Source organism: Prionailurus bengalensis, chromosome E1, assembly GCF_016509475.1.
Source record: "Prionailurus bengalensis isolate Pbe53 chromosome E1, Fcat_Pben_1.1_paternal_pri, whole genome shotgun sequence".
NCBI lineage: Eukaryota > Metazoa > Chordata > Mammalia > Carnivora > Felidae > Prionailurus > Prionailurus bengalensis.
The window spans coordinates 28,455,830-28,471,264 of NC_057347.1; the positions used below are offsets into that span (position 1 = coordinate 28,455,830).

At 47.6% G+C, this 15,435-nt stretch overlaps 1 protein-coding gene across 1 annotated transcript; it reads right to left on the reverse strand.

The window, feature by feature from the left end:
* Window positions 1-552: 552 nt before the first annotated feature.
* DYNLL2 (dynein light chain LC8-type 2) lies at window positions 553-7,791 on the reverse strand. Its single transcript, XM_043583958.1, has 3 exons — window positions 7,563-7,791; window positions 4,523-4,661; window positions 553-2,609 (listed from the first exon to the last, which is right to left on the reverse strand). Exons 2-3 carry the CDS (start codon window positions 4,652-4,654, stop codon window positions 2,472-2,474), a joined length of 270 nt encoding a protein of 89 aa, XP_043439893.1. The 5' UTR covers window positions 4,655-4,661; window positions 7,563-7,791; the 3' UTR covers window positions 553-2,471.
* Window positions 7,792-15,435: the final 7,644 nt, after the last annotated feature.

A 15,435-nucleotide genomic window follows, 5' to 3' on the forward strand; every position in this document is an offset into this window, starting at 1 on the left:
CACTCACGTTCCCCCAAGTGTTTCCACTTTTCTAAAGATCCCCTACTTTTCCATTTCTAAGTGGCTAGAGCAGCATTTAGCTAACAGACAGTGTCCAGGTCTCAGGGAAGCATAGAATAAGGAGTAGGAGGGCATGAGCTTTGGCCAAAAGTTCTAAGAAGCTAAGAAGCTCCTCAGGTCTAAGACAGCAGCTGGAAACCGCCATCTGGACCTGGGGTGGAAACTGGGGAGGCAACATCTACTACACCAAAGACCCAAAAAGTGGCTCATCTGGCCATCTCCACCAAGATACCTAGAAAGCCCTGTGGGTGAGTACTACTGGTTAGTCCTCCCCCTGCCCCACCCCATGCCATTAAGGGGCCACAGACTAGACCCTACAACTAAGACCTAATTCGGACCAATCAGTCTCTCTGCCTGGTCTTAACTCTTCAGCCCCAATTCTATTCCACCCTAGATACCCTCTACCCCCACCCATGTGGCATCACTGCCACCAGGGCAACCCTTTTACCCACCATCCCCCCCCCCCCAAAAAAAACCCAAACAGCTCAGAAGTGCATCAATCGACCTTTAATGTCCAAAAGAGGCATGGATGCAGAGCATAGAAGATGTGGTGGGGTCTCAGCCCCTGCTCCAGAAATGAGGGAGAGATGAACACAAACCAGACATTTCCAACTGGCCACACAAGTCTGGGAAGGCAGGGGGAAACACAGATCTGGACAATCATAAAAAAACAAAACCTAAAACCAAGCACTCAATCTTGTGCCCACCGAAGGGTTTGATATAGGGAACTCACTCACCATCCCCGTACCCACCCTCCCCTGTCAGCATCAAAAAGAAAACTCGGCACACACTAAAGGCTTAGGGAGGGGGCATTCTCCTGCCTCCCCACCAGCCCCAAGGATGGACTTAGAAAAAAAAAGAAAAAAGAATGAGCTGGATCCCAACCACCCCCCTCCCATAGTGTCAACCCTACACATGAGAGTTTTAAATGCGATTTACAAGAATCAGCAGCTCAGTCAGCAATGACTGCCCTCCCTCCACCATCCCTGTTTGATCAACAGACAAGATTTCCCCCCACACTCTCCTTGGAATCTCCTGCCACTAGCGGCCCTGCTCCATCGCCTGATACCCAGCTTCACCACTGCAAGACTAATCCCCTCCAAAGTTCCCCCAAAGGTCCTCACAGCCCTTTATCACTTCTATCCCTACCTCCCACAAGAGGCTGCAACCACCCACAACGTCACTTTCCCTCTCCATGGAGAACCAGTTCCAGGGCAGATGGCATCATAGCCATCTCCTCATGGATAATCCTCCCAAAGCCTTCTGGGGAGCAGATAGCCATAGAGCAAGCAGTGTCTGGGCCAGATGGCCTGGGGAGTTGACAACTATCTTCAGCCCCAGAGATTTTTTAACATAAAGGCCCAATTAGAACTAACTGTGCAGCCTATCTACCCATACACCCTAGAGATTCCACACTGTCCTGCCCCTCCCTCCCCTCTACCCCAAACCAAGACACACACACACATACATACATATACACAGAGGAGAATCAAGGGAGACATTGATTTGGTTTGATTGCTAAGACTTAACTAAGGTACTACAGTCACCAGAAATTCCCTTGCCAGCCAACTAACAGGGGCTGCTCTAAGAGAACTCCAGAGGAATGAGAAAACCAAGGGCTAAGCAGGGAGCAGACAGAAGGAGAGAAGAATGAATCGGAAAAAAAATCAAGCTAATCCTACCTCCAACATCCTCCTAGCAGGAGCTCCAGCAGGAAGAATAAAAGAAGGTAATCCACAAAGACACAGCCCTTACTTAGAAACTCTTCTGACAAAGACAGCAAGACAAGTCTGCTCCCCACTCCCACACACCACAGACAAACACGTCTCAGGGCCCCTTAAAGAATCCACCCCCCACCCCACCCTTTGCCCCAAGCCGTGAAATCACAGTTCAGTGGAATATTCTCCCTGGTACTAGATCAATCCCCCTACCTCCTTCCTATCCCTCTCTCCCTGCCAATCCTAATGCCGCCCCCCCTGCAGCCCCCCTGGCCCTCCCAAAGCAGCATCCACTGCCAGGAGGAGGCTGCTACATTTACTTCCACCTCCAGAAACCAATTTCCTTCCCCAGCCCTCCTAGGCTTACAGACTTTGTGGAGGGCTTTTTATTTTATATAGGGAGAGAAAGAGAAGAGGGAGGAGTGGGAGAGACTTTCTAGTGCAATACAACCAAAGAAAAAAATTTTAAGTCTTGAAAAATAAACATAAAGCAGCCTTCTTCCCCAGGCAACTAAACAGAAAGAAGTTTGGTTTTGTTTACTGCGACATACACATGAAATCGAGTATACAGTCCATGCAGTAGCACAGCCATTGGAGAGGACATCCTGATGCTGGCCCCAGTGCAAAACAGTCCCAGCAACGCCGCCTGCTTGCCATCGCTGCCGCCGCCACTGACACCTTCACTGTGGCCACCTAGCCTGACTTGAAGAGGAGGATTGCAACTTGACCCAAGTAAAAATAGATGAAGTGCTTTGTCTCGTGTGTAACATAGCTGCCAAAATTTCGGCCCACGATACAATGCCAGGTAGGGTTATATTTCTTGTCAAATTCCTAAAAGAAGAATAAAAGGGAGAGAAGAAAGGTGATTAGGACAGCTGGAAGATGAGAAATCAGAATAGGAATCTGATTAATTTAGTTATCATCCCCCACCTACCCCTAGCCCATGGCCTCAGCTCCCCAAACCTCAGGAGCTCAGGTTAAGGCTGGCTAGGACACTCCTTCCTTCATTAATAATGGAACACCGCAAAGGCTCTGTTATTTCTCTCTAGCACTTTACACCCTGATCATCTCCCCTCCTCCTAGCTACCCTACTCCATAGCCCACCCTGTGATTCTTTAGCAAAGGAGTCAGGGAAGCCAGAGGCATAAACGACCACTCCAGAGTCACGCAGCATGTGGAAAACAGAAGAGCCTCCCTGACTGGACACCCATTGCCTCCCACATTATTAAACCAGCATTTCCAAATGCCAAGAAGCAAGACCCTACAGCCAAAGTCAGGAGTACCAGGAAGCAGTTCTTTGTAAGTCAACATTAAACCCATTCCTATGTGCCAGACACCGTGTGGGCTGTAAGATGCAGAACAAGGACATCGGTCATGAGATCAAGGCAATTTCCTTCACTTCTCTCAAGGGCACAAGTTCAGCACCAAAGCAACCTAGGAAATCCTTATGACCTAATCAGACAGGCAATTCCCGGTCACTCCATGCATGCAGCAGGAAACAGATGGCTGAGTAGATGCACCCTGCCATGCAGCAGCCCTCCACCATGGGCCTAGCAAAGCTGCCAACCCTGGGACTGTCCCCTGGGTGCTCAACATACAACTTGTTTGGACTCCTCACAGCCCCTATACCACAGGACTCCAAGAGGTATTAGGGAACAGTAGAAAGGGCATGGATCACCAAATCTAGACTTAATGCTGACTCTCACTCTGTGTAAGATAGGAGAGCCATAGTCACTTCCCTGGGTCTTATTTTCTCAATCAGCAAAACAAGGAACCTGGGACAGATATAATCTAAGGATTCTCCTGACCCTCAAAGTCCATAATTCCAGATTCCCTGTACAGGACAGATAAGGCCATCACTCAGCAAGGAGCTAGCACCCCCAGCAGCCTTGCTGGGTCTGCACCCATTGGCTCCTTACACAGAAAGTCTCTCAGGACTCCAGAGTTTCCTCTTTACCTGCACAGAGAAGCAAAACTCTGGAAAACTTAAGGATACCCTACCACCTCTATGGACCAGAATACCACTATACTTAGACATCCTTTTTGGGATATAAGAGTTGAAAATACCAAAGACTGGATTATGTCACCAATGGACATAGATTCTAAACAAAATCAGAGACCCTGGGTACCACTTCTCACTTCTAGCTCAGCTGCTTCTTCACCATGTTAACCATATCCATTCACTCATTCACTCAGGAATTTTTCAGGGACTAAACCTATTGCCCATATTGCTCATCCAATATTATATATTCAAGCCCACCCTTTTCTTAAGAAGGTGAGGAGAAAGAGATGATATAGTACCTGTGTCCTTTCTAAAAGAAAAAGAAACCACCACATGGTAGGGATTATTATAGGGATATCTCACTTTAAATGATGCAGTTCCCTGAAAATTTGTGTATGATCTTATGTTATCTGTTCAAATATCCTTATCTACATTTTGAATACTTCTGAATTAATGGGGTCATATTTGATCCCAAGTTTCTCTCCCCAATGCCTTGCAATAATTATCTATAAATTATCTATTATCACATAACTATCTATACACACACACACACGCACGCACACTTTGGCAGAGTTCCTGTTAAGAATTCCTAAGGTGAAGGCTTTGGTAAGAATCATTCCCTAATTTGTCTGCTTTGCAATCTCCTGGGTTTTGTTTACATGGGTTATACCTGCTTTCCTAAGTCCCCAGCTCAGCTGCCCATCCCCATCCCTGGCTAAAAGGCACAGCTCTCTGGGCGCACCTTCTTGATATAGGCAGCAATGTCCTTCTCTATGTTGTACTTCTCCATAGCCTGCGTGGCGCAGTCAACGGCATCCTGTTGCATGTCCTCAGACATGTCTGCGTTCTTGATCACTGCCTTCCGGTCAGACATCGTGACACTGCAGAAGAAGCAGAGAGGTGAAGCTGACAGCCCCATGCGCTAAGCAATGAGCATGAGCAGCTGAATGTGGAGCCTCAGTGGGAGAGCTGAGTACAGAGAGTGAGGGCAACAGAAAACAAAGACATGAGGTATTAATTAGGAGAAGGAGGTCCTAAGCTTTAAGCAAAGACATGGTTCCCAAGCCTGGGAAATACAAGGTAGATAGTAAAAAAGACATAATTAGCCATCAGTTTTTAATCATTTGTAAAATGAGGTTTTTCTAACTTTAAATTTATTTCTGATATTTTCAAAAGCATCAATTGCCAAAACATTACAACGTATCTATAACCTACTAGCTGTGTCCTTGGGCAAGTTACTTAACCTCTGTGCTTTCATACCATCATCTTAAAATGGAGACTCAGGGTTATCAAGGGTAAACTAGGTGACATTAACACCTGAACACAATAAATCCTTAATTTAATGACCATTATTGCATCATTGGTATCATAGTGGAAACAAGATGGGACTAGGAATCAGTAGGCCTGACTTCTGGTCCTGACTATGAAGTCTTGTAGTCTAAGGACAAGTCACTTAGCCTTACTGCATTCATTATTTCCATAGCAATGAGGATAGCTCTCTATCCTCTATAAGGATTAATTAAGGTTAATACGAGAACACCTGCAAACAAGGACAGTCTACACTGGGGTCTGTCAGCCAGATTCAGCCCACCATCTGTTTCTGTAAATAAAGTTTTACAGAAACAGGCTACAATGGCAGAATGGAGTAGTTAGTTGCAAGAGAATGCATGGCCTATATATAAAGCCTAAAATATTTGCTACCTGGTCTTTCACAGAAAAAGGTTGTCAATGCCCAGTGATAGTGATAGAGCTAACAAAGGCAAGAAATTATTAACAGCCTTTTTTCATATCTCTGCTATCTAAGCCATGGCATTCATCCTACAGCAACCAGAGTTCTGGGATACACCTTGCATGGTCCATTCCTAGAATGACAGGAACCCCGATAAAACTAGTCAGGATCCAGCTGGCAGTCTATACCATGTGAGGTGAGATGCAAGAACAGAGATGAGCTGCAAAATCCAATCTTGTCCTTGATCACAGTCCCATCACACTGCCCCCCCCCCCAAAGAGGAATTTTGTCATTCAACCCAGTGGACAAAAGATGTCGTCATTCCAGCCCTGTCTGATAAGGCGGGGGTGGGGGGAGCTGCCCGCTCAAAGAGAGACCCCTGGGAATGATACCTTGATATGGGAATGATACCCTGATATGGTATCAGGCCACCCTGATCTCAGAGTCCACACTAGCCTGTGAGCTGGGTGAACTGAAAGGGAAAGCAGAACTCATGATTACTCCTTCAGCCTGCATCAGATGCAAAGAAAGCATACATGCCAGCTGCCAGCCACACAGCCCTTGACCGCACCCAAGGCCACCTCTGTCTGGCACTTTCAAACTAAGCAGGGCTGGTTCCACTTCAGCAGAGACTGGCAGAGCAAAGGGTTAGTGGACCAGCATCCTCTGCCCCACACCCGAAAGAAAAAGAGCCTCAAGGAGTCTGTGTGCACCACCTGGTGCTGAGGAAAGGTCTGGAGAACCCTGTTCAAGGCCTGACGAGCTACATGACCTTGGGCAAAACAACATCTTCATTTTAAAAACCAATGGTTGAAATATGATATGGGGCAACTTCAAAGAGTTTGAGCAGATATACAACAGCAGCAGAGGAAGAATGTTCTGATACTATAAGGCTCTTTATATTTGAAGAAAACTAGTGTCACCTGGTACCCTATGCCAGGTTACCACTCAGAAGGGGGCACTGTTTACAAACGCTAGGGTGGGGGTGGGGCCTGGTTAGAGACTGCGAAGTTAAAGCATGAAATTGGCACCGGTTTTCCCAGCAAACTCACCTGCTCCACTGCCTCATCACCAAAGTCCAAAGGAACAACTTTGTCACAATAATTAAAAGCCACCTTACTCTCTAGTAGGAGAGAGCCTGCAGTTACATAACGTTGGGTCTTGTGACTACAATGCTACGATTCTTCACCCCTGGCCCCCCAGGCGTCCGAGAGGGGAGGCCTAGCCCCAACTTGCCCTGTCCAAGGTGCCAATGAGAAAAGGACAGGGAGGTGCCCGGCCTAACCCCTCCCTCCTGAGAAAAAAAAAAGGGGGACCTGGGCCTTCAGACAGAATGACCAGAAGGCCCCAGGCCAGCTGCCTCAGTCAAGAGCCAGGGGATCCTGTGAAAAGCGAAGAGGGCACTCCAGGACAGCACCCCATCCTCTAACCCCGGTTTTGCAAGAGAAAAGGCTAAGCCTCCGAAAGACGGACCACCCTACCCTCCCCAGCCCCCAACACACACAAACGCTTGTATTTCCTCCCTTGAGAACTCCAAGGGGGCTTATCCCTCCACCGTGCCATCCTCCAGAGAGCGGCGGTCCCCAAAGGCCAGCACCTGGGGAAGGAGAAAGCATCCTCCCCCCACCTCCGCCCCGGCCGGTCAGCCGCCCTCCCCCGCCCGGCCTGGAGCAGCGCCGGAGTGACTGGGCGTCCTCGCTGCAGGAAGGACGCCCCAGAGGGTGGCGGCGGCGGCAGGAGGCGCCGCGTCACGCCCGAGCCCTCTCCACCCCCTCTCCCTCGGCCCCAAACACCAGAGGCCTCCACGCAGCGCAGAGACTGTAGGGGTGGGGGGCGGGGAGGAGGCGGGGAGCCGCACCTCCGCAGCCCAGGGCCTCCAGCCGCGCCCAGGGGTCGCCAGGACACGGGGTGGCGCAGCCCCGGGAAGGAGGGGCGCCGGGGGCGTCACGCCGAGGCCAGCCCTGCTCCGGGCCTCGGGGCTGGGCCCGGCGCGTGGGCCTACACGCGACAGGTGCGGGCCGCCGCCCCGGGGACGCCCCCACCCACCGCTCACCTTCACGGAGGCTAGTCTGCGCGGGGCCCCGGGGGAGCAGCGATGGCCTGAGGCAGGGCGCGGGCAGGGGCGGTGTCCCCTCGGCTCCTCCGGCAGCAGCCGCCGCCGCCGCGGTCTCCGGTTCCCGCAGCCCCGGGCCGAGCGCTCGCCGTCGCCGTCGGCCCTTCGAGCTTCCCCGGCCGCCCGCGCTCCGCCTCTCGCCCGCCGACCCGCCCGCCTGCTCCGCGCTGGCGCCTCACAGCTCCGCTCCGCTCTGCCGCTGAGCGCGGCCGACGCGCGGCCCCCACTGAAATAGCGCCCCGCCCCCGCCCCCCCGCCGCGCGCGCCGCCGTCCGCCCTCCCCATTGGCTGCGCCCGCCCGGCCCCGCACTGCGGGCTTCTCCCCGCGCCTCTCTCGCCCCACATCTTGTTTCCTCCCACAATGCCTCGGGGCGGAGGGAGGGGGAGCTGGAAAGGGTTGGGGGAGGGAATGTGGCCTTAAGAAGAGAAAGAAGGAGAAGAATGCAGACCCTTCTACCAGGGCTAGGAGGCCAGGCCTAAAAAGGAATAAAGAGGCAAGGCTTAGACAGAGGGAGGGGTATAAAGACCCCAATCCCAAGAAGAATAAAGGAAGAGAGAGGGAAGGAGATTCAGACCCGGGAGCAGCTGGGGAAGGGGTAGAGATCCTAACCTGAGGAAGAAGCAGGGAAGGAGGTGAAGTCATCAGCCTCAGAGGAAAAGACAGGACCCCTTTCCTCCCCCCAGATCTGTAGGAAGAAGAGGAACAGCCTGCTCCACAGAGAGGTATAGGCACAAACAGCCCCAAGGGCTCCCCCTCCCCTTTCATTCAGGAAAAGTCCCTTCCCCACGCAGCTCATTCTTTGTTCCCGAGTCTCAAGGCCACAGGACCTAAACTCCCAGCTGGAGCTCCAGCTGCTCTTTATCACCAAGAGCAATGGAGGCCGACCCTAAGCACAGTTGTGAGAAGGGAGGTTGGTCTTTGGCGCGCAGGCTCCTGGGATAGAGGTGAGAATAAGCCATTTCTAGTCAGTCTAGACTGGAGGGGGAGTGAATAGAACCCCCTAGACGTGCGAACCAAAGTATGGCAGAGATGTGAGGAGCTTAAAATTCAGGCCATCCATATTTCTCACCTTACAGAGGAGAGAACCAAAGCCCTCACCAGATCACCGGCAAGTCAGGCCTGGTCTTAGCTTCTAGGCAGCAGCCCCTCTGGTGGCTGAAGGGGCTATTTGTGGGAGTGAGCCTTAATGCATGTGCCCATTGGGAGGGTGCCTGCCTTCCACTCTACCCCACCCACCTCCAGAGAACAGGAAATGTCTGCATTTTTCTTCCCTTCTGTTTCACAAAGGAAGTATCTACCTAAAGGGGTGGTGAGACTCTGTATAGGGAGCTACGCATTTGGGCCACACAGTGAGGATGAAGAAGCTCCCATTCCCATTTTCCCTTCACTGTCCCAAACCATGGTCAGGAAGTCAGACTTGCTCTGGCCCTGGTCTTCTCTGGTGAGGAGCATCATAATTTAATGTTCATTATGTGTTAGGGAAAACCTAGAAATCATGCCCTCCCATTCTACTCGCCACAGTTCTATCATCTCCCAAACTCTGGGTATTTCAGAGAAATAGACAAGGCCTGCTGTATCCCCTCACACCCAGGGTATTCTGATGTCAGCCTCTGTGTGAATGAATGGGGGGCGGGGCACATGTGGGCAGAGAGGGAGGAGATGAAGAAGGATGCTTTATCACCTCAAGGTTTGTGGAGAACTAATCTCATGGATTACTGGGAGGAGAACTCTTACCCTCCTTCTCCAATGGTCATTAGCTTCCAGCCCCTTCTATGGTCTAAAGATCAGAACAGCCATGTATGGTTGTGCAGGTTGTTCATTGTACAATGACATTCAGCCTAAAAGGCAAGTGAGAGCTAAAATATAGCCTGCACTTCACTTGCTAAACTGCGTGCCCTGGTACAGGACAACGTTCACCCAAAAGATGCGTACTTTTTTTTTCAAGTGGGCACAGAGGAAACTGAACTAGTGGTGGCCCTGCCAAGGCCATACTGCTGATGTATATATAAATCCTCCCTCTCCCTGGCCTCAATGCTTAGAGTAGAGTAGGCAAGCATTTGGTCATTCCCGGTCCTGGGCTGTGGTGGGGTGGAGGTAAGGGCACAGAGTTAGAACCAGTGCTTTGCTGTTAAGAAATATGAATGTCAGTGTGTGTGTGAAATATGTGTGAGAAAGACTGACTCTGTGGGATATCATGGAGACTTGCTAATAATAGTATGGTTTATAGACAATAATTAATATTTATAGAGCCCTCACTCTGCGCCAGGCTCTATTCTAAGTGTTTTAAATGTGTTGTTGCATTTAAATCTGAAACAATTACAGTGAATATGTATTACCATCTTTCTGCACAGACGCAGAAACTACCCCTTAGAGAAGTTCAGTAACTTGCCCAAGGTTACCCAGCTTTTGTCAGTGCAGGATTCAGCCCCAGGCTGTCTGTTCCCAGGGCCTATACTCTTAGCCTTCCGCTATCCTGCCTCCTAACCGAGAAAAGAAAAAACTGTAAACCAAGGGTTTGGTTTTCTATCTGAATTATACCAGCATTTCGTAAACTTACCTTACTCCTAAGCCCTTTTTCATCCAAACGTTTATTAACATCTCCAGGAACTACTATTCCACAGGACACAGTTTGGGAAACTTGTGCTATACTAATTACTGCTATTTATGTGAAATGCGTACTGTTTAGGGTAATTACTATGCAACACAGGAACTGCTGTAATTAATACGTCAGCTTAACTTGGTGGATCTTTTTATTTGATGCCACTACACATTCGTGATTGCCCAGTTATCTGTTGCCCGGATGACATAGCCATGTCTTCAAATGTAAAAATCACAGGGGACTTTCATTCTTGCCTTATCTGTGGGCCCCCTATCCCCTGCTCCCTTCTTTAACCTAAGGGTCCCCTAGGGCCCTGATGGTCCCCCCCTCCCACGTCTCAGATCTCCCCACTGTGGGTGTCCCACGGGCTCCTCAGACTCTTCACATACACACATACAAAGCCTGGTCATTAGAAGCATTGGCCCTGGTGCCAGAATGCCTGGATTCGAAATTCTTTCCACCAGTCTACCAGCTGTGCAGAGCTAGTCAAACTATTCATCATCTCAAATTTTCATTTTCCTCATCTGTAAATCAAGAACAATATCTACTTCATAGTTAGGAGAAAATACTGGAAAAACTCTTGGCATGATGCCTGGTCCATATAAGTGATTAATAAATGTTAGCCATCATCCACATTTATTTTCCAGACTTGTTTCCCTTCCCTGTATTTCTTACCTCAGTTCACGGCCCTATTATCCCCCCAGGCACCAAGCCAGAAACCTGCGAACCATGAATGTGGATGAAACTACTCCATGGCTGAGAAATATGGATTAGAAAGACACTCCATCCCTTCCTCCACCCAAAGAACTGTGTTTGGGATCTTCTCTTTCCCTAGAACCCACCATAGGTCTGTCATCACCCACCTCTTGGCTCTTTCTCCAGTCCGTGCCCCCTCTCATCATGAATACCCTGCATGGGGCACTCATCATCTCTTCTAGTTGGTTCCCTGCCCTCAATCCTGGCTCCTCCTCCCCAAATCCACACTGAAGTGTTCTGTCTAAAATGCAAATCTCCTAGGCACATCCTGCTTCCCTGCTCAGAAAAAAAGACTGCTCTTTCCCATAACTTACCTCCCCCATCTCACACCCCTACCTTATCTCCCCGCACTTTCCATCTCCCTCTTCGTGCTCTACTAACACTGTCTACTGCCTGCGGTTTTCCTCACACCCAGATTCCACACCTTTTTTCATGTGGTTCCCTTGCCTGTGAGGTTTGTGGCTTTCTTTGCTGGCTAACTCGTTGGTATGAGTGTCCTCTATGAAGCCTTCCTGAATCCCAGATGCTTTGACAACATCCAGGGCTTATCACTGACCACATTCTATTAAACTTGTGAGGCTTAAATTTGTCTGTAGTTCTTTGCAGACAGGGATTACATCTTATTTATGTATGGGCTGTAGAATCTAGCACAGTTCTTGTTACGTGGGAAGTTCTCTAGAAGTATTGGTTACATTGATCATTTCTATTAGGGTAGGGCCTGCGGGACTCCCACAGTGGAGAGGTCAGGACTTAGGGGGCCATCAGGGCCCACATCATGATAAAAACCATGAATGTGGATGAAACTACTCCGTGGCTGAAAAATATGGGTTAGAAGGACACTCCATCCCTTCCTCCACCCAAAGAACCGTATTCGGGTTTTCTCTTTCCCTAGAACCAGCAAAGCATGCCATTTACACTGGGGCCCTTCCTGCCCAGAACAAGTTGCTGGCTAAGGTAAACCATTGTCAGCACTGGGGAACACCCAGGCCTGATGTCTGAATTGATTTCCTCCTCATACTCCCTGTTGGGTATTTGGCTGATATCCTGACCCTTATAGGTAAAATAATCAAAGGTTCTTCCACCCCAGCTGACCAGGTCACTGAGAAGAAATAGAGCATGGCAATGACAAAAGTCATTTCACCAAGCCCTTGAGTTGTTGACTTGCTTCAAGGATTTCAGGAGGATGGAGAAGGGTGGGAACATACACCCTCAAACTCAGTACAGTGCAGACCCTGGTGCCAGTTCCCTCTGCCAAGTCCCCATTTTGGGGGGGGGGGGGGCCTAAGGAAGAAAGCAATGTGACAAGAATGACTGGAATCTGCCCCAATTCCCCACTGATTTCTTGAGTGGCCTTGGAAAACATGTTTCCCTAGGCAACCATTTACCAAGTCCTAAATATTGCCTTTCCTCCTCCCCAAGTCCCCCAAAACCTGGAGGAGCCAGCCAAGGTCAACCATGCGCCCAAGAACTAGTGAGATGAGACTAGAATAGGAGTCAGAGGAGAAGTCCTAAGCCCAAATTGGCTCAGTCAAATCATTTTATTCCTCAGAATATGGATTTCTTCATCTAGAAAATGTAGGACTGGATAATCTATAAGGTCCTTGTCAGCCCCCAGATTTCACAGGTCTATGATTCTCTGATTTCAATACCCCACCATAAAGGATACTTGCTCTGTGGGTCAGAGAAATTTCTCTACCTGTAGCCAAGCTTAAATACCCTCTTTTCTGATCTCTCTGATCCTCTTAGAATTCAGAGAGCATTCCTCTATACTCCCACCACCCAACAGAGTTGGGATATCATTCTGTTATCTTTGTATTCTCTCAACTAACAAAGTGCCTTGACATAGTTAAAGTTTAATTAATGTTTGAGCTTCAATTAAAATATTAAAGCAAGTGGTCATCAAGAAAGAACCAGAAAAAAGATGTTCCAACGCAAGTAGTGGTTTCTAGATCACAACTCCTCATAATTTAGGAGTCTTCCTCCTTCATTGTCTGCACAATCCTGAGGAACCCTGCCCCTGCCATGGGAGAACCAAAACAGTAATATGGAATTTGTCAGTCCTTGTGCAAAAGATCAAGTTAGGGTTCTTGAGTGCACGAAACATCTGAAGAAAAAAGCAGGACCAGGGTAGACCCCTGACTCCAGGGAGTAGGAACCATGGAATAGTTTCCCAGGGCATCTCAGTGGGGCAAATCACTGGCATTTTCCTTGAGTCAGACCAACTGTCGATTCAATTCCCAAAGAAGGGCATCTGATTGGACAGATTGGCTCACAGGTCCACTTTTTGGCCCTGGAAGTGAAGGCAGCCTGAAAGACCTTCTGAGATCGAGGGGGGAATATCTGACAGAAGGAAAATCCACATGAAGTTGCAAGAAGCAAGAGAGTGGGTGCTGGGCAGGCAGAAACACAGATGTCTACTCTTGGAGAGCCTCCAGAGTGGGAGGCAAGATTATTTATGAGGGAGAACCTTGTTCCCACTGTCATAAAAACAAACACTAAGCTCTCACACCCTCAGTCCCATAGAGTGAGGTGGGGAATGGTGAGTGGAGTCCTAAAAAATGAGGTCTGTACAACTTTGCCTTCCTCTCTGAGAACAATTTTGAAGAAAAACTTTGCCTTGCTAGGCATATTGAAGTATATTCCAGTTGGCAAAAACTTAAAAAAAAAATCTTCTCACTAGGATATGGAGGCCCACCTTACATTTCAACGTAATAAGCTAATTCTGTTTTTACATATATAGCAGCTTTAGTGCACGATTCAATGGTTTTTAGTATTCACAGAGCTGTGCAACCATCACCACTACCTAACTTTAGAACATTTTCACCACCCAAAAAAGAAACCCTATACTCATTGGCAGTCACTCCTCCATTTGTCCCCAGTTCCCATTAATCTACTTTCTGTCTCTATAGATTTGCCTATTGTGGACATTTCCTACAAATTGAATCATAAAATACATGGTCTTGGGTCGCCTGAGTGGCTTAGTCAGTTAAGCATCTGACTTGAACTCAGGTCATGATCTCATGTCTCGTAGGTTCGAGCCCCGCATTGGGCTCTGTGCTGACAGCTCAGAGCCTGGAGCCTGCTTCAGATTCTGTATCTCCTCTCTCTGCCCCTCACCTGCTTGCATTCTGTCTCTCTCTCTCTCTCTCAAAAATAAATATTAAAAAAAATTTTTAAATAATAAAACACATGGTCTTTTAGGACAGTCTTAGTTCACTTAGTATAATGTTGTCTAGGTTTATCCATGATATAGCATGAATCTGTACTTCATTCCTTTTTATGACATTAATATTCCATCATATAAACATACTGTATTTTGTTTATCCCTTCATCACTTGATGGACATTTGGGTTGTTTCCACTTTTTAGCTGTTATGGGGAATGCCTCTATAAGCATTCTTACACAAGTTTTGGGGTGGATATATGACTTCAATTCTCTTGACTATACACCCCAGTGCAGAATTGCTGGGTTTTATAGCAATTCTATGCTTAACCTTTTGAGGAATGGTCAGACTATTTTCCAAAGCAATTGCTTCATTTTACATTCCTACCGGCAGTGTATGAGAGTTGCAATTTCTCCACATTCTGACCCCACACCTATTATTGTCTTCTATAGTATAGCCATCCTAGAGGGTATGAAGCCAACTGTAGTTTTCATTCACATTTCCTTGGTGTTTAATGATCTTGAGCACCTTTTCATGTAATTGGCAGTGTGTATATTTCTTTGGAAAAATATGTTCAGATCCTTTGCCCATTTTTATATTTTATATTAGGTTTATATTGTCTTTATATTATTGAATTGTAAGAGTTCTTTATATATTCTAGATACTAGACCCTCACCAGAGATTATGATTTACAAATATTTTCTCCCATTCTGTGGATTGTATTTTGATTTTCTTTTTTTTCTCTCGTTTGTATTTTCATTTTCTTGATGGTGACCTTTGAAGCACAAAAGTTGTGAATTTTGATGAAGACAAATTTGTCAAATTTTTTGTCCCTTGTGCGTTTGATGTCATTCCAAGAAATCATTGCCTAATCCAAGATCACAAAGATCTACTTCTACATTTTCTTTTAAGCGTTTTAGCTCTTTCTAAATGAACCTATTTGAGTTAATTTTTGTATGGTGTGTGTGAGATGGGGTTTAACTTCATTGTTTTGCTTATGGATATCCAATTGTGCCACATCTTTAGTTGAAAAGACTATCCTTTCACCACTAAATTGTCTTGACACCCTTATCAAAGATCAATTGACCATAAATTTGTTTCTTTTTTAGACTGCCAGTTGTATTCCATTGATCTACCTATCCTTATGCCAGTATGATACTGTCTTCATTACTATAGCTTAGTAAGTTATGAAATCTGGAAATGTCCTCCAAATTTGCTCTTCTTTTTCAAGATTCTTTGTCTAATTTGGGTCCCTGGCATTTCCATATTACCTTAAGGACTAGTTTACCAATTT